Source organism: Pogona vitticeps, chromosome 5 (genome assembly GCF_051106095.1).
Source record: "Pogona vitticeps strain Pit_001003342236 chromosome 5, PviZW2.1, whole genome shotgun sequence".
Taxonomy (NCBI): Eukaryota; Metazoa; Chordata; class Lepidosauria; order Squamata; family Agamidae; genus Pogona; species Pogona vitticeps.
This window is the reverse complement of record NC_135787.1, coordinates 88716591-88738881: the sequence shown is the minus strand read 5'-3', so window position 1 is coordinate 88738881 and position 22291 is coordinate 88716591. Positions and strand designations below refer to the sequence as shown.

At 41.5% G+C, this 22291-nt stretch overlaps 1 protein-coding gene across 3 annotated transcripts in view; it reads left to right on the top strand.

Moving 5' to 3' along the window:
* Positions 1-7170: 7170 nt before the first annotated feature.
* LAP3 (leucine aminopeptidase 3) overlaps positions 7171-22291 on the top strand; it is a 33191-nt gene continuing 18070 nt past the window's right edge. Inside the window, exons 1-6 of one of the 3 annotated variants that reach the window (XM_020809835.3) lie at positions 7171-7433; positions 9590-9649; positions 10755-10870; positions 12716-12770; positions 19561-19666; positions 20507-20666. In XM_020809835.3, coding sequence (XP_020665494.3) covers positions 7311-7433; positions 9590-9649; positions 10755-10870; positions 12716-12770; positions 19561-19666; positions 20507-20666 — 620 coding nt within the window. In that variant the 5' untranslated portion in view covers positions 7171-7310. Of the gene's footprint in view, positions 7434-7595; positions 9461-9589; positions 9650-10754; positions 10871-12715; positions 12771-19560; positions 19667-20506; positions 20667-22291 lie in introns of those variants that run through there. The other 2 variants (XM_020809837.3, XM_020809838.3) reach the window with 2 other exon arrangements.

The following is a 22291-nucleotide window of genomic DNA, read 5'->3' as shown; positions in this document are numbered from 1 at the left end:
TAATTATAAAAATCTTCACCAAGGATTGTCTTTTGGATCAGCAGGAGGAGTGGTAATGGCCAGAGAAGTGGTAATGGCTATTGACTAGCTACCAGAGAAGTCCTAATTAACTGAGCTGTTGTAGGTTCTTAGGAACTATAAAACCCATGTGTCTGTACTTACAAAGTACTGAGTAAAAGTAAAGTGTTCATTTAAGGTCAGGCTCATTCTAGGTGCAACGGACACCCAGCTGCACTGCTGGATGTTGAGGACTTGCCCCAGCATAAAGGCGGTAGATTTGTGGCTGAGGAATTCCCTGACCAAAGGATTCATGCTCCTTAGGGAGATTCAATCCTGACACGTGGCCTTTGAAGGACCGGGCCGCCAAGACAAATCTTTGAGAGCTGAACACGTGTGTATGCGTGCGCACATGCACTCCTGCCCTCACACACTCATGCACACACCCACTGCATGCACACAGGTGCCTGCCTGTCTCCCGCATGCACACACATTCCTGCACACACACACTCGCACACACACACTCCTGCACACACACAGAGATGCATGCACAGACACATGCATTTCAGCTGGACTTTGCTCTTCGCTCTCAGTCTAGAGAGGTTAAAGAGCTTTCCTTCTGATCTAGTCCAGAGATAGACACCTTGTGTTGCAGTTTCAAGAGCGTGCTTCAGCATGACAGCAAAAAAGTTCCCAAACAGAGTCGAGGCGAGGACACAGCCCTGTTTCACTCCACTTCGGATGTCAAAGAGATCTGATGTTGAGGCATCAAAAATGACAGGGTTCCCTACATTTCTACTGCAACTGTCTGAGGGAAAATACCATGTCAGTGGTGGATGTATTATCTCAAAATCCACACTGTGATTCTGGATAGACTTTGTCTGCAAGCACCTGGCGTCTCTTCAGCACAACACGGGCAAGCAGTTTCCCTACAATGCTGAAAAGAGAGATCCCATGGTAGTTATTGCAATCATCCATTGCCATTGCACCTATAGAATGTGAACATGTTTGCATCCTTCATGTCCTGTGGTACTCCACGTTCCCTCCAGCAAAGACAAGAGATTTCATACAGCTCAGTAGTGATGATCTCTTTACAGCAGCAGTCCCCAACCTTTTTGGAACCATGGACTGCTGGTGGTGCGGGCTCTGTGCACAGGGGGGCAGGGCACCCCACCCTCATGGGTGGGAGCGTCATGATAGCACACCCGAGAGTGTACACTGCCACCCATGAGTGCGACATGCCAATCATGCGCGCATGTGGGAGGGCGGAGATCCAGGGACACCCATGGACCAGCACCATGCCAGGGACCAGGGGCTGGGGACCCCTACTTTACAGCACTTCAACATGGATGTTAATCTTCCCAGGTGCCTTGCTGGAGGCAAGGAAATCCACTTTTATTTCTGCTAAAGTTGTTTCGCTGTCCAACTCTTCCAAGACAGGCAGGCACTCGATGTTATTTAATGCCTCTTCAGTTACTACATTCTCTCTGTAATACAACTCAGAGTAGTACTGCATCCAGCATTTCATCTGCTGTGCTCGGTCCTGGATGATCATGCCTGTAGCAGACTTAAAGGAGCAGATTTCTTCTGTATTGGACCAAAAGCCTGACTGATAACGTCATACATTTCCTTGATGTTACCTGTGTCCACTGCTGTTTGTATCTGAGAGCAGAGCTGAAGCCAATAATCATTAGAATATATCCTGGCAGTCTGTTGGACTTTGCTATGAGCAAGTCGATGAAGCCGCAAGTTGTACTCACTAGGACAGGCTTTGTATGCTGCTAGAGCTCTCCTCTTTTCCTCGATGGGTGGCATCAACTCCTCCAAATGGGCTTCAAATCAGTCTGCTGTCTTTTTGGTCTTCTTACCAAATGCGGACAAGGTGGCGTTATAAACAGCATTCTTGAAATGTTCCCATCGTTCAGGTGGATTTGCATTAGCAGGGCCTAGAAGAGTTTCCTCAAGTGCTAGAGCAAATTCCTCCACTTTTCTCTGATCACGAATCTTGCTGATGTCAGTACGTGGTCTTCCTTCTTTTTTTGTATAATACTGTGATGATTTGTGTTTTTATGTGTATTAGAATGGGATATATAGTCCTAAGATTGTCCCAATAGCATCCATCTTGATTTAATGTCTGTGTCTGTGGTAGGAAAATTTTACATGCTATTTCAGAGAAGCTTCGCTCTCTGGTTATCTCGTTGCTAAGATGAGTAGAGAGCAGAGACTTTCGTAGTCAAAATAATTCTGCCACAAAATATGATAACAACTCTCAAGCTCCCATGAGAAAGTTAGGCGGGACAACAAGACCCAGGAGGGGGTGTTCCTTATGAATAATTCTGGGAAGAAGAAGGAAGTGGGGAGGAGAAGGAAAAAGATGGAGTTTGACTGAGAAAGGACAGACACGTGCTTTTTCCCAAAATGGATTATAACTGGAATCTAACTTTTCCTGGTGGATCATGGACTATGGAATCACAGGAACGTAAGAATGACTATGCTTATGCATTATTCTAGTTTAGAATGCTTTTAATTATTTTATTTTTCCAGCTGGAGTGGTGGGGGTGATCTGACTGCCTTGTTATGAAAATGTTTCTAACTGAATTACTTTGCAATGATCTGAATTCTTTTCTGAACCATCCTTTTTGAATAAAACAGTAATGATTTAATGATTTAGAATTGCATGCATTGGTTTCTTGAACAGACTAGTCTTTCTGATTTGGCCATGTGTATTTGCTACCATATATAGAGCCCAGATTAGCCTGAGTTTAAACTCATGGATTTCTCTCTCTGTGTGTTGCTTTTCTTAATAAAGGAGGTGGATTTGAGGAAGAAGTGTTAGTCAGGGCCTAGCTGAGAGTCTTGGGCTCATCTTAGCTCCAAAAGGACTGACTAAACTTTGGAATCTCTCCATTCTCCGGCACCCCGTATTTCCTTGGAGATGGGGGATTGCTGACAAATACAGTCTCTTTATTCGCAATTTTACTTTGCTACACACCAGGGAGTGATCAGTATTGCAATCAGCACCCTGATAACTGTGTGTGATCGTAATACTAGGAAGGCTACAGCATCTACTGAGCATCAGATCAAGCTGCTGTCAATGCTTCAATCTTGGATGTCTCCAAGAGACTCTGGGTTGAAGCTTCATATTAAAGAACATTTTGCTGACAGAAATACCATAGTAACAGCAAAATCCCAGTAAGCACTGGCAATTTTCTTTCATCTTCCCAATGCCAAAACGGCCTAGACAAATGGGCCAAGAATTGAGATCAGCACCAACTGTAGTGTTAAAGTCTCTGAGAATGAACAGTGGCTCTCTCTTGGGGATTTTTAAATAGTAGCTGCCAGATTGTCATAGAATTTGTCTTTGACTTCTGCTGTAGATGACAGTGTTGGTGCATATGCACTAACGACAGTGACCGGTCCTGCTGATGACTGGAGCTGCAGAGACAGGATTATTTCACTCCCCGCAGTAGGTGGAATAATGGATCTCAGCAGAGTATTTCTAACCGCAAAGCCAACACCATATTCCCTGGTCTCATTCAATGGTTTTTTCTTGCCAGAAGAGTGAGAATTTTTTTTCTTTGACAGATCCTGAGTCTGGCAAGCTTGTCTCTTGCAGGGCAACAATGTCCATCTGCAGCCTACTCAGTTCCATGATGTGTCTTGTGCATGTGATCTATTTCCTGCAGGCTGTCAGAAAAGCCAGGGGTCATTGTCTGAACATTCCAGGTGCCCAATTTTTGGACAGAATTTGTCTTATGATTATTGCATGATGCAGGGTTATCGATCTGCTTGTCAGCTTTTACCCTAAACCTCACACATCCCGTGAGGTTAACAGAGCATGACAAGGCAGCACCTTACTGGCTGGGAGCTACCCAGCTTAAGGTAGGCAGTAGCTACCTAGTGAGGTGTGATGACCTCTCCCACTGTTGGAGGTAGCCCCTGGCATCATGCTCTATGCCAATTGAGCAAAAACTTATAACCGGTAACTGCTACTTTCCGTGTTATTTCAACACTATATGTGAAGCTGGAGTGTCCTCTCCAGAGCACAAAGCCTGGGTAAAATAATATGGAGAATTGGAGTTTTCCTTCTCCTAGATGGGCTGCCTTCCAAGGCTAATGAGCCCCATCTACCCAGACATCCATTTCTGAGATACATATATTTGTGATAGGGCAATGTCATGCAAAGGGGAAACATATTTTAATGGGTTATTTTATGGGCATGCATGATATGTGTGACCTGGATGCAATTAAGGTGGTGATTTAGCATATACTGTTTAACCTGAAGATCCATAACTTGGATCCACGTATTTGTATCAAGCTGTTCTCCAGAAATTAGGCATCTGTGCAATCTGCAGACATATATGAAACCTATGATTTGGCAGTTTTTCAGTACGGGTAATATAAAAGAAGTTCATGGATCCATGAGGAAGAATTCCTCGTAACAATGTTTTACCATTTAACTTCTTCTCAGACAGCCTGGGACTGTGATGCTTGCCCAAGGAAAAAGAGGCTGACTGAAGTAGAATGTGGAAATGAATTCTGTGGTGTTGCTTGCGTGTATAAACTTATGACTTGATGCTGGTTTAGGGGTGATCCTAGATGAAAATCATGTGGATCCATGACTCAGATCAATTTTTTCCTTGACCTGCAAAGCCATGCACCAAAGGACCCATGACTTCTGTATTGCAATCTATGGACATAAATGGGGCTTATGACTGAATAGTAGTTTGTGGGTGATACTATATAAAAATCATGTGGATCTGTGCCTCAAATCCATGTTTTTGCATGACTACAAAACAATGAAGGACCCATGATTTCTGTGGTGTAATCCATGGGCACAGATCAGTCTGATGATTGTTCAATTGTTTGGGGATGATACTGCAGAAAATCAGGTTGATCCTTGAGTTGGATCCATGTTTTTGCACCCCTGCAGAGCTCTGCGGTGATGGAACCATGATTTCTGTGGTGTAGTCTGTGGGCACAGATGGGGCTCATGACTGTACAGTGGTTTCAGGAGGATTCGACATAAAAATCAGGTGGATCTGTGAGCATCCATGCATTGGTGTGGTGTTTATGTACCATTGCAAAGTCATACACCAAAGGATCTATAATTTCTGTGTTATGATCTACAGATACAAAAAGGATCTATGAAGTAACAGTGGTTTAGGGGAATTTCATTTAAAGATCATGTGAAATCACAAGGATCCATGTCTTGGATCTGTGTTTCTGCACCACTACAAGCCATGCACCAAAAGATCCACAAATTCTATGGTGTAATCTGGGGGCATATATGGGACCTATGATTTGATGGTTAATTGGTAGTGTGGGCGGCATATAAGTTAAATAAATAAATAAATAAATAAAATAATTGGCGAGGATCCCATGTAAAAATTATATGAAATAATGAGGATCTGTTCTTGATTTCATGAATCTGCCTTTTTCCCAGACTAGAGATGTGGGTTTTCATATACAAATATGAGTATCCCCCCCCCAAAGGTGGAAATAATGAGGGTCCAGCCCCATTCTGCCACGGACGCACGCTTGATGGAGCCTTCCTATCGCACCATTGTCTGCAATGGATTAGCCACTCCTGGCAGCAGGCAGGATGACAACCCTCTCTGTCAGGTTGCAGAGTGGCTAATCCATTGTGGACAACAGCACAATAGGAAGGCTGTCGAGGACACGTATGCAGCAGAATGGTGATTGTTATCTCCACCTGTGGGGGGGATATTTGTATATACGGATACCCCCATCTCTAACCCAGACCCATTAGAGGTCTGACCATGACCCAAGGCATCCAATTTCCTTAATATGAAATTTGTCTGGGAAACTCATGGAGAACTCACTAACTCATTTTTGGGTAACATTTCAGAGATCTAGGAAAGGCCTGACTTCACACAGCAAATTTATTGCAACACCATCATGTTCTGAGATCTGTTCTTACTTCGCTAATACAAAATTTAAAAAGGCACATGGGATTACAGTATCTAATTTTACTAGAAGCCAAAATCTGGTGGAAAAAAAGCACACCTTAAAGTTGCTCAAGTCCAAGAATTTGCTGCCACAGAATACTAACATATTTATAAGGTTAGTGCTGCTAACTGCAGGTATGAAGCAAAAAAAAATGGTGGTGTGTGTACAGAAGTGGGTTGCAAGTCAGCTTGAAGGATATACTGACCACAAGGTTATTCCCCCTATTCCACTAGTTCTGGAGAAGAATTAACACATATGGTCTTCTAAAAGAGTTTAATCATCTAATCCAGTGGTCAGCGAACAGGGGTAAATTACCCCAAATGGGGTAAAAATGAAAATCCTGGGGGTAATGAGGATGAGCAGAGCCCCAATATTGATGCTCTCATATCCAATATGAAGCAACATCATTTCTCCAAAACCTGAAGTTTTCAAGTAAGTTGAAGCTTTCAAAGTAATTTTGAATAGACTCAATAAGATTTTGAATTCAAATAATGTATGATTTCCTTCCTTTCAAATCAAGGGGGTAATGTCGGTATATATAAATTTTTTGGGGGGGGGGTAAAAGGTTAAAAAGTTCCCTCACCCCTGATCTAATCTCATTCAAAAACGGTCCTGGTAAGAAGTCTTTGCTCACAATAGATGACAAGAAATCTGGTAAACCTGCAGATGCTACAGAATTTCTTTTGGAGCAGCTACTATGTATATATAAAATCTCTGAAAAAAAGCGTTTTGCTGGAAGTAGGAGGGTGCATTTCAACTAAACTCATTCACAGAGCTAAACTGTATCACTAGTACCGACGGTAACTGGCCCCAAATCAGCCAGAGAGCGATGTACGGTAAAACGAGGTAATTAACTGCCGGGTTCCTCTAACACTCGACGACAGTAATTGTACCAAGACGGCTCTTTTGAAGACTGCTTGACAACAATAGGGTTTTGAATTACAGCTACCAGAATCCCACCACAACCACTGCTGCTAGATGGGGGGGGGGGAGGTTCCGGGAACTGTAGTCTGAAAAAAGTAACTATCCCAATGTACTCTTGAAAGCGGGGAAACTGCCGCAAAATGCATGTTGCTTCCCGAGGCGCTCTTCCCACGCGCGCGCCTTTTCTCCTCCCGGCGTTTCGCAATCTGCTTCTCCGCAACTTCTCCGACTATGGCCCTTCTTGCTCCAGGCCGCCCTCTTGCCTGATAAAGCGAGCGGCGCCTCTCGTCACCGAAGGGGGTGGAAAGGGAAGGGGCCGCCGGGGTGGCGGCGCGAGCGAGCCTTTCCTGCCTTTCCTCCCGTTGAGGGAGGGGCTTTAGGGCCGCCCCGCCGCCGCCCGACCCGCACCCGCGACCATGCGGCTTCTGCTCGTGCTGGCGAAGGGGAAGGCCCGCCTCGCCCGCAACGCTCTCTCCGTCTCCATGGCCTCCTTGCCGTCCGTCTCCACCCGCGGCCGCAGCACCGTCACGGGGAAGCAGGTAGGGGCTTCACCACAAGGGGAAGAACAGAAGGGAACGGGGACGCGGGAAAGGGCGAGAGACGTGCTTGACGAATTCAAAGCAGGGCGCCTCGGGGTCGCTGGGCCGTTCCCGGAGAAGGAAGGCGGGAGTGCGCGTGCGCGTCCTACTCTTGGAAGGTCTTTTCGAGTTGCCAGTCGGGCTGCTGTTCTGGAGCCTCATAGGCCCTTATGTCCGAAAGCAGCAGTGGGGCCCTGCGAGGACTAGCAGAAGCACCAAGAGAGTCGGAGGGGGGGGGGGTAATTAAAAGATTAAGAAAGTTTATTTGGCATAAGTGGCTGTGAACTTTAGCCTGCTACTATAGTAGTGGGACTGAAGTCCAAGAAAGCGCCTGTTCAGTAAGCAGGAAGTCTTTTTGTTAAGTACTGTAACTGGCCTATTGAAAGAGTAGAGCATCAGCCTAGCATGGTATTAAGAATTGTGTTGCATCAGTTATGGAAATATTTTAAAAAGATGACAAAAATAGAGGAGGGAATTTTTCCGCTCTCTTTTAACATCATAAACCACATGTTACATCGCATGTTTGTCACTTCAGATAATGCTTCCCACATCATTTAATGCAAAATAACCAATTGCCCAGGCTAAGCAATGAGTAATCAGGAGTGCACTGAATTGTACCAAAAAAAAAACAAAAAAACCAGAGTCCCTTGGTGCTGTACCAGAAAGGAGCAGGCCAGCTCAGAAAAGTATAAGACAGTTCAATCTAAATGGAAACACATGTGCATATGCTGTACTGTAACTTGGTTTAAACCAAATCATACCAACAGCAATCCAGACAGTGATCTATTTAGCTGTGTGGGAGGACCGTTAGTCTCGAATATCCTGTATGGCAACGCTCCCCCATTGGGTTATAAGTAACTCAGTCAGTTAGTATGTTTGTTTAAAATGGTGGGGAATCCTTGGACCTCTACATATTTTGGACTCCTGTATCTATAGTCCCTTATCCTTAACCACAACATCTGGCAGGCCAAAGCATCTGCATTCTTGAGCTATAATGTTAATCTTCAGTTAGTGAATTGGGCTCTATCACTGCTTTTCTTGCAAAAAAAACCCAAAAAAACACCTGTCCTGCAGGGTGTTGAAACCCTGTGGAGTACTTTTTTTTAGTATTGCAGAAGTTTGCAGCAGCAGAGGGAGGTCATTGAGGAGAAGCAGGTCCCAGTCTAAATGGCACTGCAGATGGAAATACACCTATTGAATCTTTGCCTAGGCACAAATAAAATTTTAATGGTTGTCTGAAATAATTGGTAAATGCAGCTTTTCTTCCTCGTGTGAGATGCTGTACCTTCTAAAATTTTCTTGTATGGATAGCTGTTAAAATAACATGGGATGCCTGATCTTCTTAACCCCAAAGGGAGAAAGCAAAAATAGGCATAATTATCCAACAGTGAGATCCATGTTGCAGTCTGAAATGGCTAGAGATTACATTTCTTCCATAAACTCCTTTGGAATGAATGGAGGTAGTTGAGTAGCTGGAAACACACTTATTGAAATCCAGAGTGAGTGGGCTTTTGTCTCTTTTGTATTCAGTAACAAAACAAGGTACTGTATGTGTGCTTATTTTAGTCCTTAGACTCCTGCTACACATCACATACTTTTTTCATTCTGAATGCCCCTCCTGGCTTGTTCCTTTGTTGTTTGAGCCAACATGAAATTAAGATTAGCAACAATGTATTTCAGAAATGCAGCAGACGTCTTGTTCCACTGTTTTGAATCTTCAAAAGGACTAACATCCTTAATTGTTTTGGCACACCATGCTTTGCTCTCCCTTACTTTTTTGACCACCCCGTGCTGCTGCACACTGAGTATTCTGAGTTTTTTCAGCCCCAGTTATCACTAGGAGGAGATAATAGGAGGCGGGACAAAATGCCCTTCCCTGCTATAAAATTGGTGGCCTTTGCTCACTGCTTTTAGAGCTCAGGAAACCAGGGGTGGAAGTCATGCAGCCGATAAATGTCCAACATGGTAGTATTTTGGGTTCAAACAAGGTAAGTAATGTTGAAGTATTGTATGATCATCTGCTTAATTGCATGTTGTAGAGAGTTTAGGACATCCTGTGATAAACGAGCATAAAATGTGCTCAACTTTAGCTATCTCTTCTGTTTAATCCTGTTTAGGCTGAAAACAGAACCAGGTGGAATAACCATGGCAAAGCCTCTGGGAATATTCTTTTCCAAGTGAGAAACAGTGTGAAAAAAAATAAGTACTAATTGCCTCCCAATATAATCTTAGCTAACTTTGAGGGAAGCACGTAGCCCCTCCCTTCTGTGCTCTTGCTGTCTACATGGAAAGCAATGTGTCTACCACAGAAATCAAACTGAATCTTAAAAATATTTAGTTGTCCATGCCATGTTTACATGCAAACAGGAATGTCTCTGTGGTAGGTGTATTGCTTTTCACCTGTGAAAGTGATGATGGTGAGAGAAAGACTACTTGCTCCCCTCAAAGTCTGGCAAATGTATCTGTGGAGCTCTTCAGGACAGCTTTCCTGTATGTATTGCATTCTGATATCTTACCATAAATTTTTCCAACTCATTTTGGAGCTTCCCATGCACAATCGTGCCATAACTGGTTCATTCTTTCTAATATATGCTTCACAGAAAAGTAATTTTTCAGTATTGCATGCAACAAAATTGGTGAAAAGGGAGCTAACTTATTACACTGAATGTATTCTCAAAATTAATATTTTAATGTAAATTGACCCTTAAAATGTGACTCATTTGTCTTTTTTTAACCAAGCTAACTTGTTATAATCCTGTTCTGTCTTCTTTGATTATCCTACTGGTTCCTTCATCTAGTTTCTTTCATAATAATTTATCAGGGATACACATGCCGTAGGTAAACTTGAGCAATCAGACAGTAATTTAGGTCACTCTTCCAGTTTGACTGCTAGTGTTTGATGTGAGGTATTCAGAAAGATAAAGTATAATAAGTATGCAAAACCTCTTTAGGGATGACTATGTAAGGAGCAACCCTCAGACCAATAATGGCAAGTTGCCACAGAAATAGTCTCAGTCCAGCTCTGTTAATGCTCTCTGCTTCTTGATTAATAAGGGCACATCAGTTAATTTGACTGGTTAATTTTTAAAACATCTTGTTACACATTTTCCTTGTTTCATGTTTTCTTCCAGTTATCTTATTTCATTAGCGTATGCCTATCTGCCTTAGTGATACAGCTTTGTGCTTCTGTGAGTATAGGTTTGTTCTTTCTCCTCTTGTACCCTGGAGGTCTTGTGATTATTTTGAGGGATGATATCTAACTAGTAATCCATCTTTGTTTAGGGCCTCATCCTAGGATTGTTTGCCAGTGAGAAAGAAAATGAAGCTTCTCAGTTTACCAGTGCAGGAGATGCCTTTGACAAGGTTGTGTCTGGAAAGCTTAGTGAGTTGTTGACAATGTAAGTATCAAAATGGTTTTTGTCTATTTATTTCAGTCATATATTGCAGAAATAACACAAGAGGTGAAAATTTTTTTGCAAATAGCTAAAGGGAAAATGCACCTTCCCACCAACTTAACTTCTTGCCTCCTTCATTGCTGCTCCTGGCACCTGGCCTTACTATTAGGCACAGTGAGAAACTAAATATTGGGTGTTATGAGAAAGGGATTTATTTTTGGTGTTCCCAGGGATGGAAAGCAGTTCTTATGGAATTTTTCTATCTTACAATCTGACTGCCATTGTGTGCTGCACACTTTATTTGTGTTTTGTGTGTGTGTGTGTGTGGAGATACTATAATGCTGCTCTGTCTCTGGTACCAGAGTACCTTAGGTAGGCCCTACTGGCTTAGTTTCTTCATCCTTTTTTGCTTGTTCTTATCTGCCTATTTGCTGTGACCTTGCTCCAGTTGGAAGGAGCATTATGAGCCTTGTTCCAACTGTTTTGCTGTTCCTTTCTTATGTGGTAGCAACACAGAGTTCTTTCTAATCTTTTCTTGGGTTTCAGGAGTGTTGTAACACTGGTCACCATACAGAGGATCCACTGACCACTCAGCCACACTACTTTTGTTTACCCTGGATGGGAAAAACTTTGTGTGTGACCCCCTTCCCAATACTTCTGAGCCTGCTTGCTCCTTTAGAGTTCCAGGGATAGACAAAGAAACTACAAGGTTGTTGCTTGTTGCTGCAACCAACCCTGCAAAGTAGTACTTAAAAAGAAAACCACACATAGTATTCAGAGTACAAGGCACCTTCTTCAATGCCACCAATGCCGGAAAAATATATTTTTATTGAAGGTGTTTCAAAAAGATATACTGTACATGTTCCAAAGCAGAATTAAAGCTTCCAAAAGGATCAAAATGACGTGAAGCAAATCCATAATGAAAAGCAAACAATAACAACAACAAAAACCAACAAACCCTTATTCAGAGACCAGGTAATTTAGAATAAAACTCACAAAAAATAATAAAATTAGCTAACTACATCTATACTTACAAAGTACTAAAGCTTTAGCATAGTTCCAGTACATATGCAGAGTTCAGTAGAATAACATGAAACATTACATTCTCCTGATAGATTAAGCAAAGCAAGCAGCAGCTGGACAAACACCCACTTGACAAAAGCTTGAGAGCTCCATTATTCAGCTCCTCCTTATATTCCATCATCCCCGATAGATGTTTCAGTCCTTTTCTACCTGTCATGTTTCTCTCCTCCCTGAAGCTTCTGGTAGGTAACTTTTTACAAGAATGACTTGTTTCATGAATCTCCACCACCAACGCCCTCAGGCGAGGCAAGACTAGCAATTAATGTACTATGGGAAGAGGTTTCTTACAGCTTTCTCTGGCCTTGAAACTTTTAGATAACATTCCAAACAGCTATAGACAATTCTCTTAATTGAAAGATGCTTCTCTCACCTTTCATCTGTCCAATTCCACTACCAGGCACACACTTTCAAAGACCACAGGGAATGAATTAACCCTCTGTTTGCCAAGTCCTTCACAAGCAACACTCACTGCTATCTCAGCAGTTATGAAGTGATGATAATGATAATTTATTTCTGTCCTGCACATTCATTGATTATCTAATAGCATAGTGATATACCAAGCACAGTGATCATCTGACACAATATCAGTAAGCAATAAACAGTCACACTTAAAATCAGCCAGCATCCTGATCTGAAGTTGCAGTGTTCTTCTCCATGCTACCCAAAATTTTACTGCAGGTACTAAGTATTATTTTAGTCTGTCAGCAGTCCTGCCTGTCACTCATTCTTCAGTGACCTCATGAGAATATCTGTGCTGTATTCTAGTTCTGGACCTCCACTGAAGAAAGGAAAGACACGGATCTTTCATGGCTTGCATCAGGTATGGAATTAATATTTAACCTTTTAAAACTGTGACTTCATAGTATTTCTGCGTAATTGTATCTTATTTTTATTGTACTGAAGAAATGAATCCAGCAACAATGTAAAGCTTTGTTTTGGTTACGCTTCTCTGGAACTAGAATTCTAGTAAGGGTCAAACCAGACAGTACATTTTCTCAGCCCCCAATCCACCCCCCACTCCAGTGCTAGTGCACTGAGACCAGAGCTGGAGACTGAAAAACAAATGAATGAGTTCAGATCCTTAGGGTCAGATGAACTGCATCCAAGAATATTGAAGGATGGTTATTGTAGGTTTTTTGGGTTGTTTGGCCATGTTCTGAAGGTTGTTCTTTCTAATGTTTCACCAGTCTCTGTGGCCGGCATCTTCAGAGGACAGGAGTCAGAACATTGTTTGTGCTCTGGTGCAGTTTTGTGGGATAGTTGAGTATTTATAGCTGTGAGATCGACTTTTGTCCTTTTCAGGAGGTTGGGTGATTATGGTGATCAGCATGTTTTTTTGTTGTGGGTGTACAGTGGTGCCCCGCATAGCGACGATAATCCGTGCAGCAAAAATCACTACAAAGTGATTTCGTCGCTGTGCAAGTTTTAAAAGCCCATAGGAATGCATTGAAACCCCTTCAGTGCTTTCCTATGGGCTTAAAACTCACCTTAATGCGAAAATCCTCCATAGGCCGCCATTTTCGCTGCCTGGTAAGCAAGGAATCGGCACGAAAACACAGCGGGTGGCCATTTTGTTTACCCAGTGGCCATTTTGGAACCGCCAATCAGTTGTTAAAAAATCATCGCTTTGCGATGATCGGTAAGCGAAGCAGGGTACCGATGATCGCAAAGCGATTTTTCCCCATAGGGAACATCGCAATGCGATAGTAAAACCGATCGCAAAAAAATAATCACTATGCTGTTTCGTCGTTAAACGGGCCGCCCGTTAAGCAAGGCACCACTGTATTGTTGTGATAAGGAAAGAGATGATCTGTCACTGTGATTGATGGGTGTTGTTAGCTGGTCTTTTGTGTGCAGTGATCACCGGTCCTTGTGGCTGGGTAGAGTTCGTTGACCTTTTATAGGCTGTATTTTTCAGTGCTGGGAGCCAGGCTTTGTTGAGTTTTTTCTTCTTTTTTTGTTTTTGTTTGTTTATTGAAGGAACTGGCCAAAGAACTCTCAGAACCACTGTCCATTGTTTTCTTGAAATCATGAGAATTGGGTGAAGTGCCATATGATTGAAAGAGAGCCAGTATTGTCCCTGTCTTCAAAAAGGGCAAAAGAGAGGAACCTGGAAAGTACAGACCAGTTGGCCTGACATCAATCCCAGCAAAAATTCTGAAACAGCTTATAAAGTGGTCATTATGCAGGCACCTAGTAAACAATGCAGTAATAAAACCAGCAGATTTGTCAGGAAGAAATCCTGCCAGAAAATCTAATCTCATTTTTTATTGAGTAACCTCACTGATTAGACAGAGGGAATGCTGTAGATATCATATATCTTGACTTCAGCAAAGCTTTTGACAAAGTGCCTCATGATATTTGATTAGGAAGCTACCTAAGTGTAGGCTTGATAGAAGAACTGTCAGGTGGATACACAGTTGGCTATAGAATCATACTCAGAGGGTGATGATTAATGGCTCCTTTTCAAACTGGGAGGAAATAACAAGTGGGTTACACCCCAGAACTCAGTTATGGCCCCTGTGTTCTTCAACATTTTTATTAATGACCTGGAACAGGGGGTGCAGGAAATGCTAATCCGATCTGCATATTACACAAAATTGGGTGGAACACCTAATACAGAAACAAAATTCAAAATGATCTGAATAGGTTTGAGCAGTGGGCTGAAAACAAGAATGAAATTTAACAGGGATAAGTGCAAAGTACTGTACTTAGGAAAAAAGAAACCAAACATACAGTTGCAAGCCGGGGGGCCTGACTCAGCAATATTGCTAGAAGGACTTTGGAATTGTCGTAGATCATAAGTTGAATATGAGCCAACAATATGATGTGGCTACAAATAGGCAAGTGCTATTTTAGGCTGCATTAACAGAAATATGGTCTCCAAATCTTGTGGAATACTAGTTCCCCTCTATTCGGCTATGGTTAGGCCTCACCTTGAGTACTGTGTTCAGTTCCGGATGCCACACTTCAGGAGACATGCTGATAAATTGGAACAAGTTCAAAGGAAGGCAACAAGGATGTTCAGGAAACTGGAAACCAAGCCCTATGTAAAAAATTGAAAAAAATTGGACATGTTTAGCCTTGAGGAAAGAAGACTGAAGGAAAATGTGAATACTTGAAAAGCTGTTATACTTGAAAGGCTGTTATACAGAGTAAGGGCAGGATCTGTTCTCAGACATTCCAGAGTGCAGGACATGCAACAATGGGCAGGTTAAAGGAAGTCAGATTTTGTCTGAATATCAGGAAAAACCTCCTTTTAGAGCAGTATTGCAGTGGAACTAATTATCTTGAGAGGTGGCGAGTGCTCCAACACTGGAGGCATTCAAGACAAATTTAAACAACCACATGGCTGATATCCTTTGATTTCTATTCCTGCATTGAGAAAGGGGTTGAATTCTATGGTCTTATAGACTCCTTCCAACTTTATTCTATGAAAGGCAGTTACATTCCAGCATCATTAGATCTGGTAGGGCATATGTTTCTCCTCTTTTAGAACAGTGTTAGATTGGCCGGAAGCTGAGAACTGAACTTTGGAGCAAAGCATCTGTGGGCTCTAGGTAGAATTCTTGTGAATCTTGTTTTTGATGCTTGCTTTTCTTAAACCTATCAAACTGGGCAAGAGGTTTTTAGCTTTGTTGACCTTGTGATGTGTGCTGAGAGCTGCTCTAGGAACTCTGTAGGACACTTTTAACTGGCGTGTAATTATTATTATTTATCATTGTAGAAGAACATGTTCCACACTCCATAGTTTTTTTTTAATTTTTCTGAAAGCAAGAAAAAACAGAAAACAGCTATGGGGGAAAACCTGGAGAAATAATTTTTCCCCCAATTATTCTCTTTTCCCCCCAGGTCTTCCCATTTCTGGGTGTAAATATTTAAAGAAATATATATAAGATAGTAAAAAAATTTATAAACCACAGCTATTGCAAGATGTACAATACTTGTATATTTGAGAAAATGTCGCCATGTGATTTTTAACTTTAGCAAAAATTCTGGGAAGAAAGAGTAGATTTGAGGTTGTATGCAATCCTGTGCTACATTATGCCTTTCAGTGATGTTCATTTGCCGTGCAGGGACACCCAAGACAGATAGGTCATAGTGGAGAGTTCTGACTAAACATGATCCACCTGGAGCAGGAACTGGCAAGCATGCTCCAGTATCTTTGCCAAGAAAACTTCCATGAACAGAAACAAAAGGCTAAAAGATATGATGCTGGAAGATGAGCCCCTCAGGTTGGAAGGCATCCAGCATGCTACTGAGGAAGAACAGAGGACAAGTACAAGTAGCTCTAGAGCTAATGAAGTGGTTGGGCCAAAGCCGAAAGGACACTCAGCTGTGGATGCGCCTGGAAGTGAAAGGAAAGTGCGATGCTGCAAAGAAAGATACTGTATAGGAACCCGGAATGTAAGATCTATGAACCTTGGGAAGCTGGATGTGGTCAAACAGGAGATGGCAAGAATAAACATTGACATCCTGAGCATCAGTAAACTAAAATGGACAGGAATGGGCGAATTCAATTCAGATGATTATCATATCTACTATTGTGGGCAAGAATCCCGTAGAAGAAATGGAGTAGCCCTTATAGTCAACAAAAGAGTAGGAAAAGCTGTACTGGGACCTTTCAACATTGCAGTAATCCAAGATTATGCACCAACCACCGATGCTGAAGAGGCTGAAATGGACCAATTCTATGAAGACTTACAACGGCTTCTATAACTGATACCAAAGAAATATGTTCTTGCATTATAGGAGTGGAATGCTAAAGTAGGGAGTTGAGATAAAAGGAACAACAGGTACGTTTGGCCTTGGAGTTCAGAATGAAGCAGAGCAAAGGCTAATAGAGTTTTGTCAAGAGAACAAGCTGGTCATCACAACACTCTTTTCCAACAACGCAAGAAGCGACTCGACACGTGGACATCACCAGATGGGCAGTACCGAAATCAGATTGATTATATTCTCTGCAGCCAAAGATGGAGAAGCTCTATACAGTCAGCAAAAACAAGACCTGGAGCTGATTGTGGCTCTGATCATCAGTTTCTTATAGCAAAACTCAAGCTTAAACTGAATATAGTAGGAAAAACCAATGGGCTAGTCAGGTATAATCTAAATCAAATCCCTTATGCACAGTGGAAGTGAATAACAGATTTAAGGAACTAGATTTCATGGACAGAGTGCCTGAAGAACTATGGATGGAGGTTCGTAAGATTGTAGAGGAGGCAACAAAAACCATCCCAAAGAAAAGGAAATGCAAGAAAGCAAAGTGGCTGCCCAGTGAAGCCTTACAAATAGCAGAGAGGAGAAGGGAAACCAAATGCAAGGGAGATAGGGAAAGTTACAAAAAATTGAATGCAGACTTCCAAAGAATAGCAAGGAGAGACAAGAGGGCCTTTTAAAATGAACAGTGCAAAGTAATAGAGGAAAAGAATAGAAAGGGAAAAACCAGAGATCTGTTCAAGAAAATTGGAGCTATTAAAGGAACATTTTGTGCAAAGATGGATATAATAAAGGACAAAAATGGTAAGGACCTCAGAGAAGCAGAAGACATCAAGAAGACATGGCAAGAATAAACAGAGGAATTATACCAGAAAGATTTGGATGTTCCAGACAACCCAGATACTGTGGTTGGTGACCTTGAGCCAGACATCTTGGAGAGTGAAGTCAAGTGGGCCTTAGAAAGCATGGCTAATAACAAGGCCAGTGGAGGGGATGGCATGCCAGGTGAACTATTTAAAATCTTAAAAGATGGCGCTATTAAGGTGCTACACTCAATATTTCAGCGAGGTTGGAAAACTCAGCAGTGGCCAGAGGATTGGAAAATGTCAGTTTACATCCCAATCCCAAAGGAGGGCATTGCCAAAGAATGCTCCAGCTACCATACAATTGCAGTCATTTCACACGCTTGCTAGGTTATGCTACAAGGCAGGCTTCTGCAGTATGTGAACTGAGACCTCCCAGAAGTACAAACTGGATTTTGAAGGGGCAGAAGAACTCGAGACCAAATTACTAACATGCGCTTTATTATGGATAAAGCCAGAGAGTTCCAGAAAAACATTTACTTCTGCTTCATTGACTATGCAAAAGCCTTTGACTATGTGGACCACAACAAACTATGGCAAGTCCTTAAAGAAATGGGAGTGCCTGACCAACTTATCTATCTCCTGAGAAACCTATATGTGGGACAGGAAGCAACAGTAAAACTGGACATGGAAAAACTGTTTGGTTCAAAATTGGGAAAGGAGTACGACAAGGCTGTATATTGTCACCCTCCTTATTTAACTTACATCCAGAATACATCATGCGAAAGGCAGGACTGGATGACTCCGAAGCCGGAATTAAGATTGCCAGAAGAAATATCAACAACCTCAGATATGCAGATGATACCACTCTGATGGCAGAAAGTGAGGACTTAAATAACCTCTTAATGAGGGTGAAAGAGGAGAGCACAAAAAATGGTCCGAAGCTCAACATAAAAAAACAAAACTAAGATCATGGCTACTGGCCCCATCACCTCCTGGCAAATAGAAGGGGAAGATATGGAGGCAGTGACAGATTTTACTTTCTTGGGCTCCATAATCACTGCAGATGGTGACAGCAGCTATGAAATTAAAAGATGCCTGCTTCTTGAGAGGAAAGCAATGACAAACCTAGACAGCATCTGAAAAAGCAGAGACATCACCTTGCCGACAAAGGTCTGCATAGTCAAAGCTATAGTTTTTCCAGTAGCAATGTATGAAAATGAGAGCTGGACAATAAAGAAGGCTGACTGCCAAAGAATTGATGCTTTTCAATTGTGGTGCTGGAAGAGGTTCTTGAGAGTCCCCTGGACTGCAAAGAGAAAAAAAACCTATCCATTTTGAAGGAAATCAAGCCTGAGTGCTCACTGGAAGGACAGATCCTGAAGCTGAGGCTCCAATACTTTGGCCATCTGATGAGAAGTCTCCCTGGAAAAGACCCTGATGCTGGGAAAGTGTGAAGGCAAGAGGAGTTCCAGGAGGCAGTGGAAGACAGGAGGGCCTGGCGTGCTCTGGTCCATGGGGTCACAAAGAGTCGGACACAACTTAACGACTAAACAACAACATAACTGTTTTATGCCGTATCCAAGACAATTAAGAGTAAAACGTGTAACTAATTGCATATGTAAAAGGCATAGCCAAAATTAAAGCTTTTGCTCTTTAAAATCAGAATTAAATAAAAAATAAAATAAATCCTCAGATAATGAAATGTGGACATAGATATTTTTCTGAGTATTAAAAGGAAGGTGCTGTAGGGCTGCTATAAAAAGCTAGTGTTGCTGCTTTTCCATTGATTTTTGTCTTTCTATCTAGCAGATGATGCTGCCTACTTTATGGAGTCTGTCAGCTGTATAGAGGTCTCTGACTATGGTGCACTTCAAAAATAACTTTTCCATTCATTTTAGTTGAGGTTCTCTAGGAAATATTTGGTCCCTAATTATCTGTTTTTATGGTCATCTGTTCGTATCAGCAAAGTGATATAATCATTTTAAGTATGAATTAAGTAAAAGTTGGATTTACATCTATGTTTCATAAGAACATGATTTTTGGTGTGAATAGAAAGTTTAAATAAGCTCATATGCTGGTTTTCTGTAGGACTTTTCAAGCATAGTAGTTGTTGGCTTGGGTAAGAAGGGAGCAGGAGTGAATGATCTAGAAAACTGGAATGAAGACAAGGAAAACATACGGACAGCTGTTGCAGGTAGGTTGAAATGAAATCTTTATTTGACTATTATCTTATTTATTAAATTGCTGCTTCAGCTGGATACACACTGCATTGTGAAGATAAATGTGAGTTTTAGAGCTAGAAGCTAAGATTGCAGTCCTTTGCATACAAAGAAAAAGATGGGTAAAGAAGAATTAAACTTAAAATCCATTGTTGATATTACCATTGCTTTATTTCTTTTTTAAAAAAAACCCAAAAGAACTTCAACTGCACTATGGAACTTTGACAGATACAGCTTGTATAACAAATGACCTATGAGAGCATGGAAAAAGAATCCTTATGGTTTATCCTTATCTTATTCACAGCATTTTGCAAGCAGCTCCTTTCTTTCTTCTTATCTTGCTAAAGCATAAACTTAGTTACATATTTCCATGATTAGGAGGACCATAAAGTAGTTTTATAAATCAAACTGTTCCCATGCATTGCATGAACATATGGCCTTCTTAAAGAAAAAACCCTAAATAAGTCATATTTTCTTCAAAAGTCCTTTTATGGTGTAGTTTTAAAATAATGATTATAGACTTTGACCAGCAAAAACCACTTACTCAACATTGTGCTGGTTGAAGAACTTTCCCATTCTTGCTAAACTGCTTTGCAAACAGAAGTTGCTAGGTAAATGTATTGAAAATGTATTGGTTGGTAATGGATTAATAAATAGCTTCTTCATTTAGTTGTTCTAAGTGCAGATAGGAATTTTAATGCACCGGTCTGTATTACCTGATGGATTGAGTTGCTTGCTTTGCGTCTTTTTCCTTTCTATTTCTACCTCCCCATTTCAGTTGTTCATATTATGGATATTTATATTTCATTCTTCAGTTGGATGCAGGCAGGTTCAGGACCTTGAGGTCACTAGCGTAGAAGTTGATCCTTGTGGAGATGCTCAGGCTGCAGCTGAAGGAGCTGTCCTTGGACTCTTTGAATATGATGAACTGAAGCAAAAAAAGAAGCCCGTGGTTGAAGTTCAGCTACATGGAAGGTGATTAGCTGAGAAATCACGCTTGTGTCTGGAATCAAATTTCATAGTTGCTTGTCTTTTCTGTTTGACTGTGTCATTTAAAAATGGCTCATGGTGTGTTTTAAATGTTGCTGCTTCCTTGGTTTACTGCAGTAACAAAGGATTCTTTAAAGAAAAGTGAAGAGTGGATAAAGAACTGAGTATTGAACCAGGTTCAAGTATAAATGAACAAGACCTCAAGTCTTCTTCATTTCAGCAACAAGTGTCAACCGTGTTTATAGTCGTGTCCAGATCTTGGAAACAGTGTATTGTTAGCATTGTTGATAATGTGCTAGCACTGAATTGTTAGAGATTTAATTAATTAGTGTTAAGCCAGTAACAAACTTTAATGAAATTAATGTGTTCAGTTTATCAGCTACGGTAACTCTTAACATTGTTAAATTTAGAAAAAAATATTTAAATGTAAAGAAATAACTAGTAACAAATTGAAGTAAGGAGAACTGGTGACTGTTACTCAAAGAATACTCAGGACCTGGTTAGGGATGTGAATGTCACTGAGCCGCTAGGAAATAGTGACCACGGTGCAATCTCTTTTGCCATGCATGTTGGGAGGAGAGTGTCAAGCAAATCTAACACAAAAACCCTTGATTTATGAAGGACGGACTTTCCTCAGATGAGGAAACTAGTTAGAAAGAAGTTGAAAGGGAAGGTAAAAAGAATCCAGTCTCTCCAGAATCCATGGAGCCTGTTTAAAACAACGGTAGTAGAGGCCCAGAGGCCTTCTTTCCACAAAGAAAGAAGGGCTGAGCTAAGTCCAAGAGGGTGCCGGCATGGTTAACGAGCAGAGTTGGAGAGGCTTTGAAGGGCAAGGAGGGGTGCTTCTGAAAATGGAAATCCTTCCTAAATGAGGAAAATAAAAACACACACAAACTCTGGCAAAAGAAATGTAAGATGATGATGATACGGAAGGCAAAGAAGCAATATAAAGGGTAATAATAAAAGCTTCTTTAAATATGTTAGAAGCAGGAAACAAAAGACTTTGAGCAGATTCCGCTGCCCGGACGGCCCCTCCTGACTAATGAAATAAATCAGATACAGGTTAGAAGAGAGGATGTTTTAGACATAATTGATAATTTAAGATCAGTAAGTCATCAGGCCCAGATGACATCCACCAAAGGGTTATTAAGGAACGGAGAAATGAAGTTCTGATCTCAAAATATACAACTTGCATCTTAAAATGGCCACAGTGCCATATGACTGAACTGGGGCACCTCTCTTATGAGGAAAGGCTACAGTGTTTGGGGCTCTTTAGTGTAGAGAAAAGGCACCTGAGGGGGGACATGATTGAGATGTATAAAATTATCCAGGGGATGGATAAAGTGGATAGAGGGAAGCTCTTTTCCCTCTCGCACAATACCAGAACCAGGGGACATCCACTCAAATTGAGTGTTGGGAGAGTGAGAACAGACAAAAGAAAATATTTATTTACCCAGTGTGGTATTAGTCTGTGGAACCCATTGCCACAGGATGTGGTGACGGCATCTGACCTAGATGCCTTTAAAAGTATTGGACTGATTTCTGGAGGAAAAGTTCATCACAAGTTACAAGACATGATGGGGATATACAAGCTCCAGGCTTAGAAGGAA